Source organism: Bubalus kerabau, chromosome 11 (assembly GCF_029407905.1).
Source record: "Bubalus kerabau isolate K-KA32 ecotype Philippines breed swamp buffalo chromosome 11, PCC_UOA_SB_1v2, whole genome shotgun sequence".
NCBI classification, from domain to species: Eukaryota; Metazoa; Chordata; class Mammalia; order Artiodactyla; family Bovidae; genus Bubalus; species Bubalus kerabau.
In genome coordinates this window covers 99,114,390-99,140,158 of record NC_073634.1, presented here as the reverse complement: position 1 = coordinate 99,140,158, position 25,769 = coordinate 99,114,390, and the positions used below count along the sequence as shown (strand labels likewise).

Below are 25,769 nucleotides of genomic sequence, written 5' to 3'. Positions count from 1 at the left end.
GATCCAGGGCAGGAACTCTTTGAGATTGTGAGTTTACCAAACTGCAGGAGACTGTTAAGCCCTGGTGAATAGAACCTGCTGGATATTTGAGCTGAGATTCAGTTAAGGTTTTGAGTTAAATTTGCTGGGTTTATTGGTGACCTCCCACTTAAATGAATCTTTCTTTTCATAAGTACTTGACAAGATCTGTAAAGTAGTGTATTTAATTTACTAATTAAATTAAAGCTACTGAATAATGATTTGTCCACATTGATTTAGCTTAAATAGGAAAGATCAGCATTGTTGTGATCTTCAGCAACCTTAATGGCCGAGCCAGTTAGACACAAAGGCCTCTTGTGTTTTATAGGTCAGGAGTACATAGGTAAGCCCTGGCTATAATTGAATTGCCTGCACTGCACCCTGCCGTTGCAGATTTCCTCTGCCTCCCCGCTCCATTGTTGCACTGGGGCTTAAGAGAATGTTAACGCCGTAATAGGCACAGGGCCTTCCCCATTATACGTCTTGCTATCGAGCGGTTCTGCATGACTAGTTAAAGAAGATGGCAAGAAGATTAATGAAAGCTGGGCTAATACAGAAGGGGGTACTTTTGCAAGACTTCTACCGAGGAGATATTAGAGCTGAACCAGAGCTTGGCTTTTTCTTTATCCTGTGACCTTTGAACCTGCCTTGACTGTTGAGAGCTGCCAGGGAAGTTGACATTTTGATTGATGTTGGTACACGAGTCAGTCTTTCCCATTGAATTCCACATCTGCACGAAAATAGCTTTTCCAGCAGAATTCATACTGGCTCGAAGTGATAGCCCAATTGATGGCTGAACTGCTGTTATGTAGTTTTCATTTAAACCTAAAAGTATCTGATGGTTTAATTCACTATCCAGTTTTCATAGATTATAAGCCTTCACTTATATGTTCTTAATGGGTTTATCAACCCATGGTGAAAGAGCAGTATTAAGGAGTGTTCAAAGATTTGCAAACAGAGCTACAAGGAGGTTTTATGGGGGAGTAAAAGCAGTCATCAAACAAACCCTTCACCATCCTTAAAAAAGAAAAATCAGTCTGAGGGCCCAGGCAGACTGACCTTCAGGTTTTTGTAAATAAAGCAAAGTGTCTGTTTCTGGAAAGCTTTCCATGGGGAAGTCTGAAACCCTGCCTCCGCACTCCACCTGAGCCCCAGCTTAGAGCTGCTCTTGATCCAACCGGATGCTAGTTTCCCTGAACTTGACCTTGGGACACTAGCGTTCTCTCCGAAAGGGATTATTATGGTCTGCTTATAAGACAGAACAGTGCAGATAGAAACCTCTTCATTTGTTCTCACTAATTTTGTTACTTTGTTTGTGAAGCTGCACGCCTCGTGTGTGTGTGTGTGTGTGTGCACGCGCATCTGTGTGTACAGCCCCCACCCTCTCTCCCAACAAAGGCAAGTGAGGAGACTGGCAGAAGGACTCTGGTTTTGTTACTAAAATCAACTTGGGCACATTGCAGCTCATACATTGAATCCTCTGACCACCTGATTTCTTGTCTCCCTGCTTGACAGGAGTAACTCTAACAGACACACACACACACACACACACACGTTGATGTGACAAGTATCTCAACTCCTAAAAGAGGTGGGACCCAGGAATTGTGTCATATTCTTTAGAGGCCCCTGAGATTGTGGGAGGGACATGAGGGTGAGCATTCCGCTACCGCTGGGTGAAGGAGCTGCACCCCGAGGTGTGTGTGTGGGCGGGTGGGTGTCCCTGACCGTGCGGGTGGACTTCTTGCCCCAGTAAGTAAGGCGCTTGCATTTATAGCCATATCCTCAGACTCTGTTGATTCCTAGGAGGTCCAGGATACTTCAGACATCAGGTGGGCAAGCTATGTTGCGTTTTTACTCTCTGACAAGGAGTTATTTCCTAAGTTCCAGATCAAATACGGTAAGTACTGCTCGATTACAAAACACAGCCGACTCTAACATATTAAATACCCCAGTTATTGAATCGCCTTTTCATAAGAGTACTCTGGAGCACAATCAGGAGCAGGCAATGCCTCGTCCTTTTAACAGATATGTTTCCTAGCCCTATTAAAAGGGGTCTTCATCTATCCTGTCAAAGGGAGTCTGCTGGGGTTTTTTAGTTTAATTACACTATCCAATTAAAACTCCTTGCTGCATTTGGATGCGCCTCTCCTTGGGCCTGAGTGGATATGACATTTACAAGGCTCGCCTTTCAAGCAGACAATAGTGTGATTGATGAGGTGCACGTTCAGTGAAGGAGGCGAGTGCCTGTGGAAGTGCTGCTTAGTGCATTTTGATTTATTTATCATCTTCTTCCAAAACAAGGGAGCTGCCGGGGAAATGGGTTTTAGGCAATTGGGGGGGACCACCTCAGTCTTTCCAAGTGTGTGGTAAGGAAAGGCCTGGAGTGTGCCGTAGGATAAAGGTGGAGAAACACTGTTAAGCGTGGGCCCAGCTTGCATCATCGAATGCCAGGCTGCATTCTTAGGTTCTCTGACCCAGTTTGGTTTCTAGTACCCTCCAGCTGTGGTCTGCTGTTAAGTAGGCCATCACTGTGTTTTAGGGAACAGTTGCTGGGGGTGGATAACATTGGCCAGATCCCTAAGAACGCAGCCTGTGGGAGCCAACCCAGCGTGTGTCCCGTTGACTGGCCCAGTCATCATTAACCGGAACCTGACATTTGTACTGGGCATGCCTGTTTATGTTCCCAGTTGCATCCTCCAGCAGTCCAGCAGCTTCTTTCCAGGAGTTAGCAGTCAGTGGCTCTTCCTCTAACTCTGCCTGGCCACACTGAACATTTAAAAGTTGCTTCTTGAATTTGGAATTGGCTAAGAGCAGGTGAGGCTCTTCAACAAAGACATACGGAGCCACAGTGGAGAACTTCTCAAAAGCTGTAATGACAGGGTTTGCCCTGTTAAGCACCTTGTTCTTAACCTGCTCTTCTGCATACCCTCAGCGTATGGTAGTCAAGACTAGTGTGCTTGTCTCTGTTGTTCCTGGAAAAGAGGTATTTAGTACAGTGTGGGGCCTCTGGAAGGGTCAGCACTCCTGAATTTAGGAGGCAGGCGATTCTGCTCTGAGCCCTAGACAGATGATAAGAACAGTAAACCTCTCATATCCATTACCAGGTACTGCAGTTGCTCATGGGGAGCTGCTGGGGGCATGTCTGCTAAGTTTGTAACATATAAGAACGTCTGTGTCTGTGAAGAAAATTGACTGGTACTGAGATACTCAGTGGGTTTTCTTATACTCTGTAAACTTTCTTCATCTTTCCCTAGGACTTACTAATAAATAAGAATTTCCTTGTGTTGACTGGAATATTGGTATCAGAGTAAAAGACATTTGGGGGTATCACCTTTTTTTTCCTCCTGGGAGAAGCCTCCTTTTTGCTATTAAATTTTCACTTAATTGTTGACTTGGGCCTTATAAACCTATAATTTTTTTTAAAGAGTTATATAAGTATAATGGAAGGTTTGCATGCATTTACATTCTCCTTGATTTTAATTATCATTTCCTCAAGTTTTTTTTTCTTGATTGTAACACTAGAAGAGATCCTAATTGAGAAGAAGGTAAGGGCAGAGATTGTTTCCTACCGAAGAAATCTGTGGGAAAGATTTCTCAGCTGGATAAATGATTGGAAAAATCTGTTTCCCTTGCCTCCTGCCAAGCTCCAAACTGTGCTTTCATAATAAATAAATGGAGTGCTTAGGTTTTAAGTTATTCCTGTAGATGTGGAAAAAGTAAGGCATTCTTTCATTAAAATCAACATATGTATTGCTTACAAGACTCCCATAGGCAACTTCCAGGACAGGGTAACTGTAACCAGATTAGCCCTTCTATCATAAATGACTGGAAAACTGCACAGAATGTAAGAAACTGTTCTCAGACTTTGGAAAACAAGCAGTACAGGACTATGAACCCCAGGAGAAGGGAAACAAATGAGGTGAGACCTACGATCACCTCAGCTTTCTTCCAGGGTTTTCCAAGGAGAATAGAGCAGTCTCACTGAGCTAGGAGACACAGATCAGAGTTAGGAGAACTAAAATTAGCAAAATTGAGTATGGAGATTGCCTGGAGTATCCCAGAGGAACCTGGCAGGCTACAGTCCATGGACTCGCAAGAGTCGGACACGACTTAGCGACTAAACCGCTGCCGCCACCAAGTATGAAGGGGAGGGAGCTATACCGAGAGAGCTCTAGGAAGAAGCCCTGTAAAGCCCTTTACTCTTCTGTTGTATACTAAGCTCTGCATGTCTGTGGTGGATCTCACGAATCTGGTCAAAAAACAACTGCTGGGAGCTAGAAACTAACATTCTGGCCAAAACTCAAGTTTATAGCTCCCCAGTCGTTGAAGCATCCAGGACATTTCGTCATGACTCTGGAAAGGCCATATCTTAGGAGTAAGGCTAAACTAGCCCTAGATTAAAGACTGCTTTAATTCTCAAGAAAGTTTTAAAAGGAGTCTTGAAAGGATCAAGCTGATCCACATGTAAATTAACTGACTGCCAGAACAAAGCCCAACAGTCTCTAAAAGATGGTGACAAGAGGCAGACATCACACAGAGCATAGCATTCATAATATCCAACTTTCAGTCAGAAATCACATGGCGTGCAAAGAAGCAGGAAAAATTTGTCCCATAACCAGGAGAAAAATCAATCAGTAGAAGCAGAGTCAGGAGTGGAGAGAGAATAGAATTGGCAAGTAAGTACTTAAGAATTCTTATTATAAGTATGTTCAAAGACTTAAAGGAAAACAGCTCAAAAAGAAGAGAAATGGAACCTTTAAAAAGAACCAAATGAAAATTCTAGAGCTGAGGAATACAATACCTGAATCAAAACACTGACTGTGGGAGCACATCAGGAAGATTAAGAGAAAAGGTCAGAATGTTAGTTATCTGTTGCCACATAACAAATTGTCTCGAAACTCAGTGGCTTAAAACAACAGTAACACTTACTGTCTCGCAGTTTCGTGGGTCGGGAATCCAGCACAGCTTTGCTGGGTCCTCTAGCACAGGGCCTCTCCTCTGGCCGCAGTCACACTGTCAGCCAGGGCCACAGTCTCCTCAGGGTTCAGTAGGGGCAGGATGTGCTTCCAGGCTCACTGAGTAGTTACTGGCAGAGTTCATTTCTTTGTTCACTTCAGTTCCTTACCACATGGGCCTCTCCACAGGGAGGCTCTCAAAATGGCATCTGGCTTCATCCAAATAACCAGAAGCAGGAATGTACTAGGAAGAAAGAAGTTACAGTGTTTTATAACCCAATCTCAGAAATACAGCCCAGCGCTTTTGCTATACTTTATTCATTGGAAGTAAGTCACTAGGTCTAGCCCACAAACAAGACAAGGAGGTTACACAAGGCCATGAAAAGCAGGAGGTGGGATCCTTGAAAGTCATTTCAGAATCTGCCTATTGCAATCAGTGAACTTTAAAGGACAACAGAAAATATTCAAAGTGAAGCACAGAGAAGAAATGGATGAAAAGAACAAAGGCTGTGGAATAATAGCAAATGTTCTAACATACATGTGTTATGTTATGACTCTCAGGGATGGTAGAGAAAACTGTTCCAGATTTGTTTAAAAATTCCAATCCACCAACCTTAGAAGTCCAAAGATGGCCAAATAGGATAAATATAGAGAAAACCACATCAAGGCACATCATAATCAAATTGCAGAAAACCAGTGATAAAGAGAAAACTTAATAAGCAGCCAGAGAGACCAAGATAAGAATAATTTCCCACCAGAAATAATGCAGTCCAGATGATGGAATGACATTGCTTGCTAAAAGAAAATCTTGTCAACCAAGATTTCTATATTCAGTGAAAAAATCCTTCAGAAATGAAAGTGAAGACATTTCCAGACATTAAAAAAATGAAAGAATTTGTGCCGTTAAACCTTCACTCTAAGAAACATGGAAGGCTAGAGGGGGGGAGAAAATTGCCAGATACAAACCCAGATCTACACAAAAGAATCAAGAGTACACAAAATGTCACCATTAGCAACTATACAGAATGAACAAAGAAAAAGGAAATAAGCCAGACCTCTTTGAACAGAGATTGACAAACTCTGGCCCATAGGCTAAATCCAGCCCACCGCCTATTTTTGTATGGCCTATGCACTAAGAATTGGAGAAGGCAATGGCACCCCACTCTAGTACTCTTGCCTGGAAAATCCCATGGATGGAGGAGCCTAGTAAGCTGCAGTCCATGGGGTCCCTAAGAGTCAGACACGATTGAGCGACTTCACTTTCACTTTTCACTTTCATGCATTGAAGAAGAAAATGGCAACCCACTCCAGTGTTCTTGCCTGGAGAATCCCAGGGATGGGGGAGCCTGGTGGGCTGCCATCTATGGGGTCGCACAGAGTCGGACATGACTGAAGTGACTTAGCAGCATGCACTAAGAATAGTTTTTAACGTGAATATTTGCAATTGATTTGATGATATGGGACATTAGTTTTGAATTCCATTTTTTAAGCGAAACATCATTTCCCCTCAAAAAAAAAATTCTGTCCTCAGGAACAGCTTGTAGTACCCCTCAGAAGATACATTTGATTGTTATATTTTGAATTTTTTTAATTTAAAAATGTAGAATTTTTCTCTTGTTATAAAAGTGTCTATTAAAGAGCCTTAACTTTGCCTGTTGGCCCACAAAGCCTAAAGTATTTACTGTCTGGAAAAGTTTATCTTGGAGAGTGAGAGTGAAAAGACAAAGAATCTACCAAGTGTCAGGCAGTGTCCCAAGTGCTTTATATGCACTGCTTAGTTCTTGCAACAACTCTCTGAGGTTTATGTACATGTGTTATAGAAATCTCAGTTGATTTTATCCTAGGATTGCTTAATCTTAGTAACAACTCTGTGAGACAGATATTATTCCCATTTCATAAGTGAGGAAACTAGGACTCAGAGAAGTTATGTAGCTTGTCTGAAGTTGCGTATAAGTGGTGACAGAGACTTATTCTCTTCCCTGTGCACTGAACCAAAGCCAGGGCACTTAAACCTCTGTGCTTTTTAGACGGAAGAGTATCCCTAGGCCCCCAGCTCATAAAGTCTTTCTTTTTTTTTCTTGCAAAAATACTCTTTATTGACAAATTTATTGAGTATTTTGAGGACTTTGGGTTTTATTTTATTTTTAATTGGAGGATAATTACGGTACTGTGCTGGTTTCTGCCATACATCAACATGAATCAGCCATAGGTATGCATATATCCCCTCCCTCTTGGACCTCCCTCCCACCTCTCGCCCATCCCACCCCTCTAGGTTGTGACAGAGCACTGGATTTGAGCTCCCTGTGTCATACAAATTCCCACTAGCTATTTATTTCTTAACAGATTTTAACTATGCTTAGTTATCTGGTTTCTCCTCCTAGAGGATATTAAATGCAAAAAAATACAAGGGCGAGAAAGAATTATAGAACTTAATAATAAAGACAGTGGAAAGTGAAAACTGACAAGAGCTGACCAAAAATGAAACAAAACAAAAAATGTTAAAAAGCAGTCCAAAAACAATAAGCACAGTAGTATGGCAGTATCTTTGGAGAAGGCAATGGCACCCCACTCCAGTACTTTGCCTGGAGAATCCCATGGATGGAGGAGCCTGGTAGGCTGCAGTCCATGGGGTCGCTAAGAGTCGGGCACAACTGAGCGACTTCCCTTTCACTTTTCACTTTCATGCATTGGAGAAGGAAATGGCAACACACTCCAGTGTTCTTGCCTGGAGAATCCCAGGGACGGGGGAGCCTGGTGGCTGCCGTCTGTGGGATCACACAGAGTCAGTGAGATGTAGCCCTGAGGAAATCATGATATTCAATATTTATAAAGGTGAACATGGTAACACAGTATTTATTTTCCTTATACTCTAATACAGGGCTTCCCTGCTGGCTCAGATGGTAAAGAGTCTCCTGCCTACAATGTAGGAGACCAGGGTTCAATCCCTGGGTCAAGAAGAACCCACTTCAGTATTCTTGCCTGGAGAATTCCATGGATAGAGGAGCCTGGCAGGCACTAGTCCATGGGGTCATAAAGAGTCAGACATGATTGAGTGACTAACACTTTCACTTTCATACTCTAACATGGGAGGAAATTTTGTGATATGGAGTTTTTATGCTTAAGATGGAAAAGGTATGTTTTTTGCATAAAGGTCACTCAAGCTGTCTGCTGCACGGGTTGGATAGCTGAGATTTTATCTAATTTAGCCTCCCAAGAGAACCTGCAAACTCAAACTTGCTACAAACTGAGGACAGAATTTTCAGATACAGAATTTGTTTCTTGCTTGTCTGCCTCTTTAAATGCTAAAGAATGAAACTCAACCAATACTTGGTTACTGAAATGCCATATTATATTTTGTTAGAACAACTGACACATGAATCGAAGCATCAAAAGACCCCATAAATATTGTTTTAATTCTTTTGCTGACATACATCTGCTGCATAGGAGGGTAGAAGACCTGTCTCAAGGAGAAGGACTTGTGAAATTGTGTGAGTTGCAAGCTGAAACTCATTTCATGGAACTCAGTTTATACTTGAAAGAGCAACTGACAAACTATAGTTATTCAAGCCTAACTATTTAGCATACATTTTCTTGAACATAAAGGAAGTAATCCTGCCATTTCACAGAAAGTTAGTTAGTATTTGATGCCAGGGATGAAATTCAGGCTTTTGGATGAAAATTAGAGTCTCAGAAAATTTGTATCCATCACTGTGAACTTCATTTCTCATTATTTTTCTGAAGAGATCAGTAACGATAATTAATGAATATTGAGATTTTTTTAATATTGTATAATGTGTCAACATATGGAAGACCTGTGTATTTTCTAGACTACTGCATGTTGTTACAAAACCACCCAAGAGTAAAAACGTCATTTAGGGGCTTCTCTGTTGGACTGCAAGGAGATCCAGCCAGTCCATTCTGAAGGAGATCAGCCCTGGGTGTTCTTTGGAAGGAATGATGCTAAAGCTGAAACTACAGGACTTTGGCTACCTCATGCGAAGAGTTGACTCATTGGAAAAGACTCGGATGCTGGGAGGGATTGGGGGCAGGAGGAGAAGGGGACGACAGAGGATGACATGGCTGGATGGCATCACTGACTTGATGGAGGTGAGTCTGAGTGAACTCCGGGAGTTGGTGATGGATAGGGAGGCCTGGCGTGCTGCGATTCATAGGGTAGCAGAGTCGGACACGACTGAGCGACTGAACTGAACTGAACTGATGGTCCAGTGGCTAAAACTCCATGCTCCCAATGCAGGGGGCCCAGGTTCAATCCCTAGTCAAAGAACTAGATCCTACATAGCGCAACTAAGAGTTCACATACTGCAGTTAAGATTCCAAATGCCACAACAAAGACTTGATGCAGCCAAATAAATTACTATTTTTCTTTAAAAGAGTCATGCAAAGTGCAAGACAGACCAATGAATTTAAGTGTAACGATACAAAAAGTTTATTCATATGGTTTTAGATTCCACATTGCAGCTAATCTTTAAGGAGATATCATTTATCAAGTTTTGTATAATATCAAAGAATATTTACAGAGAATATTAAAAATACTCCTTTTTCAAAAAACATATCTATGCGAGGCTGACTTTTTCTCATATGCTTCAACCTAAGCAGTCACAACAAATCAAAGTGCAAAAACAGAATATAATACAGCTATACTCTGTCAAACCAAATATTTTATAATTTTCAAAACTATACAGTAATGCCAGATTTTTCATTAAAGCTTTGTTGTTTGAGGGAATATAAGGGTTTCGCCATTAAAAAATACATTGTGTTGACTTGCAATAAGTTTATTATTTTTTAATGGATTAATAGCTTTTAAATTTCTCAGTTTTAATTTCTAATATAATAATAATAGATATAATCCACATAAAAGCTTTTAGGGCTCCTCAGTAATGTTTGCGTGTAAGGGGATTTGGAGCCAAAGTGTTTGACAACTGCTAATCTAGGGTCTCGAAAATCATCTAAGAAGTTTGGACTTTATTCTGAAGATAGTGGGGAAAGAAACACTGTAGAGTTTTATGTCGGGGAGTAATAGGACCAGGTGTGTGTTATAAAAGGACGACTCCTCTAGGTAGATCTTTGGGTCTGAAGAGGACGTGACCCAAAGAAGGAAGACCAAGAAGCAGTACCAGATGGTCAGGACTGGGTGGAGGGCGGTGGTCACAGGATGAGAAGGGATGGAAGATAAATGTATGAAAACTATTTAGGGGACAAATGCTTGGGACTTGGTGAGCCTCCAGGGGCAGTAACAGAGCTTTGAACATTTGTTTTTTGCTGCATCGGGTCTTAGTTGTGGCATACAGGCCTAGATGCTGCGGGGTAGGTGTGACCTTAGTTCCCTGACCAGAGATCGAACCCCCGTCCCCTGTATTGGAAGACAGGCTAACCACTGACCATCATAGAAATCCCCAGAGCTTTTGATTTAAGGGGAAACGTAGACTTCAGCTCTGGACGTGCACCACTGCAGGCCGTAGAGGATGGCGGCTACGGTTGGCTCTGAAAGTCTGAAGAAAGGTCTCAGCCAGACACCTGTTGTGGGATCATCAACATCTGACCCTGCTAAGTCACTTCAGTTGTGTCCAACTCTTTGCAACCCCTTTAAGAGTGTAAGGGGATTTGGAGCCAAAATGTTTGACAACTGCTAATCTAGGGTTAAATAGATTAAGGGACTAGATCTGATAGAGTGCCTGATGAACTATGGACAGAGGTTCGTGACATTGTACAGGAGACAGGGATTAAGACCATCCCCATGGAAAAGAAATGCAAAAAACCAAAATGGCTGTCTGGGGAGGCCTTACAAATAGCTGTGAAAAGAACAGAAGCGAAAAACAAAGGAGAAAAGGAAAAATATTCCCATCTGAATGCAGAGTTCCAAAGAATAGCAAGGAGAGATAAAAAAGCCTTCCTCAGCAATCAATGCAAAGAAATAGAGGAAAACAACAGAATGGGAAAGACTAGAGCTGTCTTCAAGAAAATTAGAGATACCAAGGGAATATTTCATGCAAAGATGGGCTCAATAAAGGACAGAAATGGTAGGGACCTAACAGAAGCAGAAAATATTAAGAGATGGCAAGAATACACAGAAGAACTGTACAAAAAAGATCTTCACAACCCAGATAATCACGATGGTGTGATCACTCACCTAGAGCCAGACATCCTGGAATGTGGAGTCAAGTGGGCCTTAGAAACCATCACTATGAACAAAGCTAGTGGAGGTGATGGAATTCCTGGAGCTATTTCAAATGGAGCTATTTCATTTGGAGCTATTTCAAATCCTGAAAGATGATGCTGTGAAAGTGCTGCACTCAATATGCCAGCAACTTTGGAAAACTCAGCAGTGGCCACAGGACTGGAAAAGGTCGGTTTTCATTCCAATCCCAAAGAAAGACAATGCCAAAGAATGCTCAAACTACCGCACAATGGCACTCATCTCACATGCTAATAAAGTAATGCTCAAAATTCTCCAAGCCAGGCTTCGGCAATACGTGAACCATGAACTTCCAAATGTTCAAGCTGGTTTTAGAAAAGGCAGAGGAACCAGAGATCAAATTGCCAACATCCGCTGGATCATGGAAAAAGCAAGAGAGTTCCAGAAAAATATCTATTTCTGCTTTATTGACTATGCCGAAGCCTTTGACTGTGTGGATCACAAGAAACTGTGGAAAATTCTGAAAGAGATGGGAATACCAGACCATCTGACCTGTCTCTGAGAAACCTGTATGCAAGTCAGGAAGCAACAGTTAGAACTGGACATGGAACAATAGACTGCTTCTGAATAGGAAAAGGAGTACGTCAAGGCTGTATATTATCACCCTGCTTATTTAACTTATATGCAGAGTACATCATGAGAAACGCTGGACTGGAAGAAGCACAAGCTAGAATCAAGAGTGCTGGGAGAAATATCAATAACCTCAGCTATGCAGACGACACCACCCTTATGGCAGAAAGTGAAGAGGAACTAAAAAGCCTCTTGATGAAAGTGAAGGAGGAGAGTGAAAAAATTGGCTTAAAGCTCAACATTCAGAAAACGAAGATCATGGCATCTGGTCCCATCACTTCATGGGAAATAGATGGGGAAACAGTGGAAACAGTGTCAGACTTTATTTTGGGGGGCTCCAAAATCACTGCAGATGGTGACTGCAGCCATGAAATTAAAAGACGCTTACTCCTTGGAAGGAAAGTTATGACCAACCTAGATAGCATATTCAAAAGCAGAGACATTACTTTGCCAACAAAGGTCCGTCTAGTCAAGACTATTGTTTTTCCAGTAGTCACGTATGGATGTGAGAGTTGGACTGTGAAGAAAGCTAAGCACCGAAGAATTGATGCTTTTGAACTGTGGTGTTGGAGAAGACTCTTGAGAGTCCCTTGGACTGCAAGAAGATCCAACCAGTCCATCCTAAAGGAGATCAGTCCTGGGTGTTCATTGGATGGACTGATGATGCTAAAGCTGAAACTCCAATACTTTGGCCACTTCATGCGAAGAGTTGACTCATTGGAAAAAACCCAATGCTGGGAGGATTGGGGGCAGGAGGAGAGGGGGATGACAGAGGATGAGATGGCTGGATGGCATCACCAACTCGATGGACATGGGTTTGGGGAGACTCCGGAAGTTGGTGATGGACAGGGAGGCCTGGCATGCTGCAATTCACAGGGTCACGAAGAGTCGGACACGACTGAGTGAACTGAACTGAATCTAGGGTCTCAAAAATCATCTAAGAAGCTTGGACTTTATTCTGAATACAGTAGGAAAAGAAACACTGGAGAGTTGTAGCCCACCAGGCTCCTCTGTGCATGGGATTCTCCACGCAAGAATACTAAAATGGATTGCCATGCCCTCCTCCAGGGGATCTTTCCAACCCAAGGATCGAACCCACATCTCTTATGTATCCTGTATTGGCAGGCGGGTTCTTAACCACTAACAGCACCTGGAAAGCCCCATCAACATCTGGGTAGTAATTAAAACCCGATGAGCAAACCTGGCAGAGGAGAAATGGAATTAGAAGTGATGAGAGTCAAGGACAGGACACTGGGAAGACCATCATTTAAGAGAGAGAGGAAGGACAAGACGGCCACAAAGGAATATAAGAAACGGATTGATAGGAGAAGTCAGCTGAAGAAGCAATTGACTGTGGCTTCATGGGAAGAGAGGACTTCAAGAGAAGTATCAGATACAGTTGAGGAGCCAAGCAAAATAGAAGCCAAGAATTATCAACTGGATCTCTCATAGAGGTCGTAGTGACCTTAGCAAGAGTGTTTTCAGTAAATTAGAGGAAGGAGGGAAATCACATTGCCATGGGAGTTTTTATAATCAGCTTTAATTATGTTTATAGGAGCAAGCCAAAGAGGGGAGGGGCTGAATAACTCAGGCAAAAGTGTAAGTGGATCACTCTGTCCTGCTCCAGAGGTCAAGGAGCTCATTCCAGTTACTGGGGCCTCTGCCACTATGGGGGGCTCGGAAAGGAGCACCAGCCTTGTGGGTTCAATTAAATTGAACTGAAGCTCGTGTGGGCAGCTGGGCATGCTACTTGCAGTGGAGGGTTTTCAGCCCAGAGACCAAAGCATCCCAGGCCATCCGTTTCCCTCAAAAAATCCAATGAGAGCTTTCCACCCACTTCTAGGCCCGAGGGACCAGAAAAGGTCAGACCCTGAAAACCCACTTCTTAAAAGTATCTGTGTCTGATGTAAAGGAATTCAGAAACAATCCAGGAGGGCAGAGATGTCCTTCATAGCCTTACCTATAATACTGTCAATATTATAAGTAACTTAAATGCCCAGCACAAAGATGGTAGCATGAGCCATGGCACATACCTACTTAATGGAATAAAAGGTAGCCACTGAAACAGATGGTTGTGGAGATGATGTCAGCAAGGAAAAGGCTATCATAAAATGTTAACAGCAGAAATTATCCCCCAATTCTGGTATACCGTCTGACTACAATTGTGTAGAAACAGACATGAGGATGATTGGAAAAGAGATGCTGCCTGTCACTGTGCCGGTGTTGGTATTATGGAGGTCAAGGGTGGAAGTTTTTCCCATGTCTTCTCAATGTCTCATAATTTTAAAATATATTTTATATTTTTTAATTGAAAAAGAAAATTCAAATTTACTTTTGGCTTTCCTGGCAAGTGACGGCCCCTGGAGGGTTTTGGACACAGGTGGGCTGCCGGCTCGATTTGGAAGTCCCGCTCTGACCCGTCATTGACGGCCACAGTCAGTGCCCGCAGATCGTTTAGAAGGGAGCCTCCTCTCAAACCACAGTCTCGGGTCCCTTGGCAGTGAAGGTCTGGGGCCCTTCTTTCAGCAGGAGCGTGGAAACTGCTGGCCCTCTGCTTCAGCTGCCCCATCTGTGACGACAGCAGCTTTGTCTGAATGGCCACTCCCCTCCATTGACCAGAAGAACCTGTTTTTCAACACAGCCTTTTGTTTAAGTTAAAACTCATAATGCCGATGATAAATTACAGCACAAAAGCTCAAAGATCTCGGTTTCTGACATCTGTGCTGCTAATTAGTTTCTGTTCAGTGTTACGTTCCATCTTCTCTGTTTTCCTTTGGAAAAAAAAAAAAAATACGTAAATGTAAATACATTTTCACATATCCAGACTTTCATTTCAATATTCAGAAGCAGACATATAGTTTCAGTGCCCTGAGCAAATCTGGATATGTGGCCAGGGATTGGATACTTCAGTTTATATTCCATTATATTGCATTTTTATTCCTACAGCTCTGAAAGCAAGTCTGCTCAAAGAAAGCCCAATTAAAAACCAGATCTTCAAAATAATGAGGATGTTAGCTTCAAATACCAGTCCCATCACAGCCGTAACAATGACGGCCACCACCCGCCTTGAGCCCCCACTGCATCTGAGCACCATGTGGGGTGTCACGGGCGCTGTCTCCTCCCAGGCACATCTGGCTCTGGGGGCAGTGCCTCCCACGGTCTCAGCACTGCAACTCAGCACACCTGGATTTCTTCCCAAGTCTCTGACCAGCGCTCACATTTTCCCCCTCTGCATCCCAGGCTTTTGTTATGCTTTAATTTCCAAACAATTTAACAACCCAAGCAAAATCATTTGGACTAATTGGAATATCAGGCTTTGTGTTCTCTTTTACGGCATTACTGATACCCAGGCATGCCTCAGAGGCATTGCAGATTGGATTCCAGGCCAACCATAGTAAAGCAAGTCAAAAGCAAGTCACGCACATTTTGGGGGGTTCCCCAATGCATATAAAAGTTATATCTACACTATATGTAGTCTGTTAAGTGCGCAATAGTAACATTATGTCTAAGAAAATAATTTACATACCTTAATTTTAAGATACTTTATTGTTGAAAAATGCTCACCATCATGATAGTGCTCAGTTGCCACAAACCTTCAATTTGTTTAAAAAAAAAAAAATGCAGTATCTGCAAACCATAGTAAAGGAAATAGCCATATAACACCATCATTCTTCCTCAGCGGGCCTTTGTACAGTTTGCCCCTATGGCTCACTCCTTTCCTGTGAGAGCTGCTCATTTTCGTTGAGTTTCCAAGAGTAACCTGCCCGCCTCTCGTTCCCTGTCACATCCCAGGACATGGAAGGCTGCAGCCGAGGAGGGCACTTGAGCCCTCTTGCCCATTTACCTGAGGTGAGCCTCGAGGCGCCCGAGGCTGAGGAGGGTTTGGTAACAGACTTCTGTCACTTTGTGTCTCGGTTCTGTTCAGTCGGTGTTGAAATGCCAGTGATCCCATCTACCCAGACAGTGCTGGTGGAAATTTACCACGCAGCATAAACTACTCATGGTTACTGATAGATTCATTTCCAGAACTAGGTCAGTTAACTCGTTTCACTTTAATCTGTGGGCTTTGGATTGGGTGAAATTATACAAGTGTGAATTCTGCTTATTAACTATTCTATTGTAACAGCATTTCCAAGTCCTGCCACAGTTCCTTCTCTACGGTTCTCAAGTTGATCCCTTTCTCAGCATCCTTTTTGCCCCCGTCTAGCTCCTACCTAGAGGACTGTGGCAGTTGGTCCCCCAGCCTCTAGGCCCTGGGGAGTCAGGGTGAATGCCCCAAGGCACAATTTGACCATTTACTGCCCAACTTAGAGCCCACTAGTGGCTCCCTCCCCAGCCCTTCAGTCTGCCCTGTGTCCCACCACCTCCTGCCTGTCCACTGCTCGGAGCGCCATCTGGAAGGCCTGCTGCCTTTTGTCCTGTAGGTTGCTCTGTCCTTACCCTGTTACATCCTTCTCCACTCCACCTCTACCCAGCTGACCCCCCTTCCTCCTTTAGGATGACTCAGACAGGCGTCAGCTTCTGTAGGAAACTGCCTCTGATGGCCCTTCTGCCTCCAGGCCAGCCCGCTCCCCTGGGGTCTCCCTGCCATCTCCCTGTGATCCCCTTCCTCATCCTGCTCATCGTCCTTTTCTCTCGGTGTTCCTGGTGTCCATCCCTCTGGCCTGGGCACTCGCCTGCGCTCCTGGCAGGATCTGAGTGAGTCAACCTGCCCTTCTGGCCACCCAGCAGCACAGGGATCCCTGGAGCAAGGGGAAGAGCCGCAGAATGAAAACTGATGGAACGCCTCGACCACACGCTCCAGGGCTCCAGCAGGGCTGACAGTGTGACTCCAGGTTAACTCGAGCTCACCACCCCCCGAGTCCTCCCACTGAGCAGGAAGGGGCTGTCAGCAGGGATGTCCCCCCACCCCCTAACGCATTTATTGGCTCTGTAAGAGTCCCTTGAGGGCCGACTTGAATTCTGATGCAGGCTCCCCAGATAGCATTCTCTGTATCCTCCCTCGGTGATGGGAATGTTTTCCTGGAAAGGTCAGCCAAGTCCGAGGCTTCAGCGACGTGGGGTACACACTTCATCACTCCCGCTTGCTTCCCTCTTCCTTGGGGGTCTGAAAAGAGCACTGGGGACAGACAAGGGACGCTCACAGCCTCCGATCTCAGCACGTTTGTAGCCTCCGGACCCAAATATGCTGCCGTCCCAGAGACTTGCCATGGGACGATAGTTTGCTTTTGCCCTGTGACTGGTGTGTAGGTGAACCACAGGCCTCTTTCCGTGAGCCCGTATGATCCCAGGGGACAGTGTGGAGGCTTTCATCAGAGGCCCGAGGCCCCCGCAGACCGCGTGTCACATGTGCCGTGTGTGGGTTTGGCTCTTCCTGAAAAGCGCCTGCCAGACAGGTTTTTAATGGTGTCTCGGTTGTTCAGGCAAAACACGCTGTAGTGACTGGAGGTGTTGGTTTTGTTTTGTCAGTGACGAGTGGGAGCAGGTGGGATAGACAGTCCGTGAGATCACTTATCAGGGTGGTCAGTGAACCCCGAAGCTTCGGGTCCATGGGTCTCCCCAAGACCTTCTGGTTCTTTGCAGCCCCAGGCGCTGGAGTCTGTGTCTGTCATGGCCAGGTGTCAGCGGCAAGGCCTCCTGGAGGGGGCGTCTCTGTTTGTCCTTCACAGCCCTGTGACCTTCATAGACATCTCTGCTCGGTCACAGTACGGCCATCAGAGAGATCCGCATTGTACTAACACATGGCCGTATCACCATCGAGACTCAGATGGCTCCTAGCTGAATCCTGTGAGATCAAGGAATACACACACGCGCACCCTGACATACAGATACACCCTCTTAACATGAGATCCACTTCTCAGAAACAGGTAATTTATACATTCACAAAATGATGAACTTTCAGCTAAGAATTCTAACATTTCAATACCACGATTGAGAACCAGGCTACATTTGTCAAGTGACCGAAAGCGAGGTTTTTCAGAAATTATTAGCTAGTTTTTTCAATATTGAATTTATAGTCACGATGAGTATATCACCGTGATGTTTCCAGGATAAAATACTGGCACTTTCACTTTTCTGGCCCCAGACGTTCAGCATATATCAGTTTATTTGGGGAGATCTGAAGAATTAGCTACTGTAAATAAAGTTTCCAAGAAGGTTTCTCCGGGAAAGAGGTGAACTTACAGTAATATGGGTGATATATTATTAATTAATAACTATGACCAGCCACTGCTTCAATTAAAAGGACAACGGATGAGAACGCCTAATAGCATATACTGAATCTTAGTCTCAGGAGCACCAAAGTTGCAGAGCAGACGGGGGAAGCGTTGTTTCTGAGGCTGGTTAGTAGGAGGCCTCTGGGACCGAGGTGTCGCCAGCTGCCCCTTGGTCTGGGAATGTTTGCTGAGCTGTGACTGCACCTCTCTCTGGAGCAATGCTCCTTTGGTTGCCAAAAGCGGAAACCCACTTCAGAACAGCTCAAGGAGAAAGAGGACTTTCTGGGAGGGCCACAGAGGTCTCCCAGAACCCAAGGACAGCATGCCCTGATGGCCAGGGAGAGTGTCACGTGGGGCTGACGCGGGCAGGCGCCTGGAGGAGGGAATCTGATTGGCACGTCTGGCCCCAAGGACAGCCACGGGGGTGTGGTCACAGCTGCAGGGGGTGTGACACGTAGGCGGGCTTCTCTGACGGCCGAGCACTGTGTGGGAAGATGTCTAGGAATGTGTCCCATGGAGGTGCCGGTTGAGCTGGAGGGCCAGCATGGGCAAGTCTTTTAGAGACAAGTTAACAAGTGAGGACATCCCCGGTGTGGACAGGTGGGTGTGTGCAGTGCCCCGGGCTGGTCTGTGGCACCAGAGGGTGTTGGAGTGCGATGAGGCCAGACCAGGAAGCAGTCCCAGCAATGACAGGGTTGCCCTGAGGGTGGTAGGAAAGGGGTGCAGAAGAATTCAGATCTCTGGGAGTTCGAGTGTTAAGAGGATCTGGCCTCCTGAGGTCAGTCTGCTGTGTGAGGCGGCAGCTTTCAGAGCAGCCTCTCCATGCGCTCCTCTACCCCCAGCCCACCCATCCTCCCAGGAAATGACCAGAGGCCTTGGGAGCAGCCTCCACACGGGAGGGGTCACACGACCCGGACTCCCCTCCCTCAGGAGCCGGCCCTGGAGACCCTCGTAATCGCGTTACTATCGGCCTTTCCCCTTCCTGTTGCTCATTTATTTGACTTTAAGCACAGTTATTTTATTTTTAGAGGAATAATTTGGAGTTAATTGGCCTTCTGCCTTAAAAAATACCACCATTTCCATGTAATGATCGTGTGGGAGTAGTTCCATAGAGCCTTGCACCCACCCTCTAGGCTGTGGAAAGGGACCTGACTCTCCCCCCACCCCTCGGCCTGTGATGATGAGGTGAACCGCTCCAGGAAGAGTGGCTGCTGGGCAGCCTCCACCTGCTGTCCCGGGAACTGGACGATGAAAGGAGAATCTGGGGGGCCACCCCCGAGGTGATCTGCCAGAGCCCCTCACTCCACCTTTTCTCTGTCCCTGCAGGTCACGCAATATTTAAACTCACGTATCTAAGCAATCACGACTATAAACACCTCTACTTCGAATCTGACGCCGCTACCGTCAATGAAATCGTGCTCAAGGTGAGTGTTCCTTCTTGGCCCAGGCCCGGGGTGTGCAGGGCTGCACGCCCCACCCTCGCACCCCTGTCCCACAGCACTGATGAGGCTCCCGGGCCAGTTCTGCAGAGACGCTGCGCTGGCTACAGGTCGCCCGGCTGGTGCGCACCCAGGCCTGGGCCACGTCATAAGTCAGCTGCTCTGCGCTGAGGGGCTCCCACCCCTCCAGTGTGTGACTCTGGCCAGTCACATCACCTCTCTGGGCCTCTGTTTCTCCTCCTGTAAAATGGGGATCATGTTAGCTACCCTGCTCCACCCCACCAAAGGGCTGCTAGAGAGAATATTAAATGAGATGCGGTGAGCCTAGCTAGTTAAGTGATCATTCATTTTCCTTTTAAGAGTAGACATCATCAAGTATTAATAATAGTAGTACAAGTACTAAGATCTACTGAAGGGTCCAAAGTGCAGGATCTGAGCCAGGCACTTGACCTGTCCCCTCTCAAGGAGCCTTCACACCTCGGTGAGATAGTGATATAAAATCATTCCCATTCCCTAGATGAAAACAGAGGCTCAGGGGAAAACGCTCAGCCAGGATTGGGACTTGGCAGAACTGCAGCCTGACCCCAGGTTTGGGGGATTCTAGAACCTGTGCTCCTAAGGCCCCAGGTGTGCATGGCATTCAGGAATTAAACAGGAGATTTCGGTGAAATGAATTGTTTCACAGAAACATTTTGAGTTTACCAAAGATTTTCAAAAGTGGTAGATGAGAATTAAAAGGATAAAGCTGCCAGGAGGAGAATTTAGAGCCGAGACAAGAGTATTGTAACCAGTTGGATGGAAAGCAGAGGATTTGTAGACTACCCCAGGTCAAAGCCCATCAGAACAGCCAGCGGGCGGTGCCTGCCTGGAGTGCTTGAAACCAGTGATCTAAGAGTTACCTGCCCGCGTCCCCAGGCCATGAACCCCAGGGAGCTCATGGCCACACTCGGGCCAGGTAGAGAAATACTCCCATTACCCCGTCAGGGCTGGCCTTTTTTTTTATAGCCAACATTAAAATATTCAAGACTTGAGAAGGATTCTAGTAAAATTATAATCCTGTGTTTGACATAAAAATAATTTTCACAACAGCAGATTGATGACAGAAACACAGGTTTATGACTTCAGTGCGAGACTGCGGAAGAACAAGTGCAGAGAAATCATTTTCCAGGACCAAACGCTCCCTGGAAGCAGATGCTTTTCTGCAAAATCCCCGAGGCCTAGTGCCTTCCCTAAATTGTCTGTTTTCATATGAAAATGCTTGCAGAAATATTGCATCGTGCTCGAGTCTCCAGGAGAGTCCCAGCCTGATTTACTTAGAGAAGCTAATGGTCGCGATCCTGATGGAAGATTAAATTTCACATCTCCAATCTCTGATTTCTAAAGCAATTTAAATACTTATCCTGATCCGCCATTGCCAGTGTTTTCGTGGGGCTTTGCACCCATACTCAGTGACTGTGGCCCCACTTAATGGAAGTGCTTCCGTCAGAGGTTCTTCTCAAGTTGGTCATAGCCGCCGGTAGTGTATGTGCTGGTTCTAGAATTAAGGAGTTTCACATAAAACAAGAGCTTTAGACTGAAACTGAAAGGAGGAAACAAGGATGAGAGGCTGATGTCAGACCATTACAAATAGGCAACTTGCCATCAGATTATTCTTATCTCATTGTCTTTTTCCCCATGGGACCCATTTATTGAGCACCAACTGTCTACAAGACCTTTGATGTACATGATCTCATTTCATTCTCACAACTGCCCTGCCCCTTGTAGACATTATTGTGTATGTGTGTGAGCTCAGTTGTGTCCGACTCTTTGCAGCCTCATGCACTCTAGCCCGCCAGGCTTCTCTGTCCATGGGGTTTCCCAAACAAAAATACTGGAGTGGGTTGCCATTTCCTACTCCAGGGGATCGTCCTGACCCAGGGATCGAACCTGTGTCTCTTGTGTCTCCTGCATTGGCAGGTGGATTCTTTACCACTGTACCACCTGGGAAACCTGTGGACACTATTACCCCCACTTCATAGATGAAAATACAGAGGCCCAAGGCTCCAGAGCGCACAGAGGTAGAGTGTCCGCTTGAACCCAGCTGAGCAGTCCCAGACTCCCCCACCCCCACCCCACTTGAGATAGAGTTGAGCTAAGCCGTGTGTGGTCCCTAATTCTGCAGGCTTCGAGATGAATCTCAGAGGAATCATTGGTCTCTTCAGGTTGGGTTCTTCTCATGATCGAGTGATGGAGGCTGTGACTTTATTGACCATGAAAACTCCCTATATTTTTATGCCTTAAGCTGTAAAGTGCATTGAAAGTGAAACACTCTATAGTGCATAAAATTGTGCAAGTTTTAAGCCACAGCATATTAACCAGCTAATGGCAGACCAAAGGGCGTTTTTATCTTTTGATTATTACATTAATCTTCCATTAAAATTATCTATGTGATTATCACAAAGCATTGAAGATAATAAATTTAGGAAATACTTGGCCTGTTAAGGATCATTTTTAAATGCTCTTGTCAAGTTACATGTGCCAAAAATACACTGAAAACAGTAGGCTGGCTGATTGTGCAAACAACTGAATCCAAAGATTGCTCTTATTAAGCATGATAAAGCCCCTTCTTTCCATGCATCGTCTGTGGTGTCCCACGTCATCACCCGGCCCTGCCGGCCTCATGATTTATTGCTCTCAGCTGGTAACTTGGCGAGGCAGCGGGCCAAGCATGTCAAGCCTTCTGTACTCAGACACCAGCCCTTAACGCCTGCTGCTGGCGACTGTCAGAGCAGAAAGTTTGGAGGGGATGCCATGACAGAGCCCCAGCCCCACACGAGCCAGGCAGTCTGAACTGCTCCCCCCTCCAGCACCTCCGTTCTTCCTCGATCAGCAGAGGCCTCTCCCCTCGGGGCAGGACACATGGCCCCCAATGTAGAATCAACAGAAGAGGTGGCTCAGTTCTCTAGCCAGGAGTATTCAGGTTTCTTAACTTTCAGATCTTTGAGGTTGGAGAGAAACGGTGTTGGTTCACGGACAGGCCCAGCCAGAGGGCTGCTGGGGCAGTGGGACAAGGGGCGTCTGAGGAGGTGAGGGGTGGGGGGCTCTGAGAAGGTGGGGAGCGGGAGAACTGATTCAGGTTCTAACCCAAACTCTTACAAGCTCCGTAACCTCAAGTAAACGGCATTACCATTCTGAGCCTCGGTTTTCTCCTCTGTACAGTGGGGATAACAATAGCAGCCACCTCCTCCTAAGGCCGTTGTTGTTGTTTAGTCGCTAAGTCATGACCGACTCTTCGCGGCCCCATGGACTGCAGCATGCCAGGCCTCCCTGTCCCGCACCATCTCCTGGAGTTTGCCCAGGTCCACGTTCATTGAATTGGTGATGCCATTCAGCCACCTCATCCTCTGCCAGCCTCTTCTCCTAATGCTGTTGTGAGGGTTAAATGAGGTCATCCTTGAAAAGTGCGCCAATCACTGCTGCTGCCCTGTGCCCCTGCCCAGCCAGGGGCTCACCCTCGCACCGGGCGCAGGTCTGATCACAGCACTGCTGCCCTTCCCTGGCTCCTCCCCGCCTCACCATGTCTGGCCCCTCAGCTTCTGAATGACCGTGAACATCCCCTTGCTGTGTTCCACTGTTGTGCCTCGATGCATGCTGGTTCTCCCTATCCCTTGTACACCCCAAACTCCTGTTTATCCCTCAAAACCCAGTTCCTTTATCCCCTCACCCCACATGTTCCCATTAGTTACTGTCCCCGTTCCTTTCTGCTTCTTCTGTATCTGTTGTCACACTTGTTCTGTTGGTCACTCACTAGGCTGTGAGCTCCTTGGGTCAGGAACCAAGTCTTAATTTTCCCTCTGCAACGTGAGCCAAGCATGGATGAGGCTCAGGCAAGACAGGGACTCAGTGCCAAAGGTGATGGTGGCAGTGGCCACCCAGCCTGGGGGGATCTGAAAAGAGCCCAGGAGACCTCAGGGGTAGCAGTAAGGTTGACACTTGGGAGGCAGCCCAGCTGTGCCCCTGCCCAGGCTTCCCACGGTGCCTGTGCCAGCTTAGCCCATGACCTCTCGGTAATCTAGGGCATCTCGGTCCCCTTCTGTGAGCCTCACTTTCCTTTTTATCAAATGAGCCACAGCAAGTGGGGCGCTTATGAGCTTGGAAGTACCCCAACTGCTGGGAGGCTGAACACAGAGCCTTATTTTGGTTTGGTTTTCATCCCTGTGATGTCTTGTCTTTCAGGTGAGCTAAGCGGGGCTCGGGGAAGTTGTGTGCGAGCTCAGGGCCGCACAGCAGGCGGGGACAGAACCAGGGAGGTTCTGGGAGGCAGCACGTGGTAAGGAGGGAACTCAGGCTCAGGAATCAGAAAAGCTGCACCAGAGACTCAAAGGCCTGCACAGCCACGTGTTTTCTTCAGACCTGTTTCCCCGTCATGCAGTGGGCTTCGAGCCCACCCTTCAGGGTCGTAGTGATGACCGGACTCTGTGCTCAGGGGAGCACCGGACCCAGGGGAGCACTGGACCCAGGGGGTGCCCAGGCCAGGGCCAGGCTCTTCCCTCGCTCGTCCTGGGTGAGCAGAGGGTGGCTGGAAGTGACTGGGCTGTGCTCTTGCTTTCTAGGTTAACTATATACTGGAATCGCGAGCAAGCACTGCCCGGGCTGACTATTTCGCTCAAAAACAAAGAAAACTGAACAGACGTACAAGCTTCAGCTTCCAGAAGGAAAAGAAGTCAGGGCAGCAGTGACCGCGGCCTCCAGCTTCGGTCTGTTGCCGGAGCTCAGAGCTGCCTGCCGGGCCAGGTGGCTCTCGCCCATCCTGTGCCCTGCGGTCCTCGGGGGGGCCAGGCTCCCGGCTCACGGGGACAGGGCTGGTGGGCTCCAGGGGAAGGGGGGGCACCCCCTCGGACAGAGCTGGGGACGTTTCCACGGGACCGAAGCCTGAGTGACAGCAGCTTCAACGAGCAGTGCCCGGGGCCGGACGACACGGCACAGAGCCATGAGAGGCCCCGCCATCTTCACTGCCTGATGGCCCCGCGCGAGGATGTACATAGCTGCGCCCAGACGCGTCCTTGCAGCTTGATCAAATTTCCTAAAACAAGCGAAGAACAAAAGTGTACATTTCTGTTTTTTTTTCTTCTTCCTTTTAATAAACTCTTTATCATGGTTGGTATGACGGACCATTCTTTGGGGCAGGATTGATTATGTTATTCTCTTTAAAATCTGCTCCCCATATTGAACAGGCAGATTGGAAAAGCTATGGCTCGATTTTTCAGAAGAAATGTTTAGGGTTTAGTCAATAGTTTTAACTATGCCATTTGTTTAAATGAGCGTGTTGCTCTGAGGGTAGCATCTTACTGAAGTTCGGGAGGGGACGTAGTGATGTGTGTCCAGGGCTGCGCCACCCACCCCTTCGGAAGCCTTCTCTCCTCAGCTTCTCCAGCACCTCTGACTTCAGGAAGGCAGGACTGCGCGTCAAGCTCGGGGCGCGGGGAAACAGGGGTCACGCCGAGCTGCTGTTTCCTCAGTAGCCAGGCTGAGTTTGAGCCGACGGTCAGACCCGCGCGTGGGCTTGCCCTGGACTCTGAGGACCCTTCTGTCTTCACAGTGCCTGCCCCCGGGGCTCAGCGGCGGGAAAGCCACTGCTTGCACCTCACCGCAGACCTCGGGGTGGGGGAGCTGCTGCCAGGGGTCCCGCTCCCGGGGTGGGGGCAGGGAATGGGCATCTGCTGACACCCACCCCTCAGGCCAGCCTGCTGCCTCGGTGGTCCCTCCCAGGGTGACGTCCGTTCGCTCAGTCCCCGGCCAGGGTGGCGGGACCGAGGTTTCACCGAGGAAGTGCATTTCAAAAATATTTCTTTTTAACTGTCGTACAGGAAGCGACATGGCTGAAACAGCCTCTGACATTCGAGGGTCCATTTGCACAGGGGCGTCCTAGTGAATTCCGCCTTCATTCTGATCTTTGTTCAGCCAACAGAAGCACCCTTTTCTAATGTCTTCCATTGCTACCCACCCCAGAAACAAAAGAAATATTATTTGTAGCTTGCTATCTGTATTTGAATTTTTAGCAATTTTATATTTAGATATCTTTGAAGAATATAAATGACTAATTTGGTCATTAAATCTTGTGACATATTCAATATTAAAATAAAAGTCATAAACACCTTCTGCGTATTGCTTTGAATTCTTTAAGTCTCGAACACAGGTTGGTAAAGAACGGTGACCACCGTGGATCACGCTGGGTGATGACGTTTGCTGACAGTTGATGTACCAAGCGGCTCTGAAACGCTCCGTGGGTCTCCTTTAATCCTGAGCAAGACAGGATGATCCTCTTCACTGAAGGCTGACATTGAAATCATCACCTCCTTCCATTACAGAAGCAACACCG

The 25,769-nt window shown here is 46.5% G+C and overlaps 1 protein-coding gene across 12 annotated transcripts in view; it reads left to right on the top strand.

Annotated features, from left to right (window-relative positions):
- Window positions 1–25,546, top strand: part of MAPKAP1 (MAPK associated protein 1) — a 233,740-nt gene extending 208,194 nt beyond the window's left edge. For 11 of the 12 annotated variants that reach the window (XM_055541149.1, XM_055541156.1, XM_055541144.1 and 8 more), the window contains 2 exons: window positions 19,299–19,396; window positions 24,004–25,546. In XM_055541149.1, coding sequence (XP_055397124.1) covers window positions 19,299–19,396; window positions 24,004–24,129 — 224 coding nt within the window. In that variant the 3' untranslated portion in view covers window positions 24,130–25,546. Of the gene's footprint in view, window positions 1–19,298; window positions 19,397–21,367; window positions 21,471–24,003 lie in introns of those variants that run through there. The other variant, XM_055541150.1, reaches the window with a different exon arrangement.
- The last annotated feature ends 223 nt before the right edge of the window (window positions 25,547–25,769 follow it).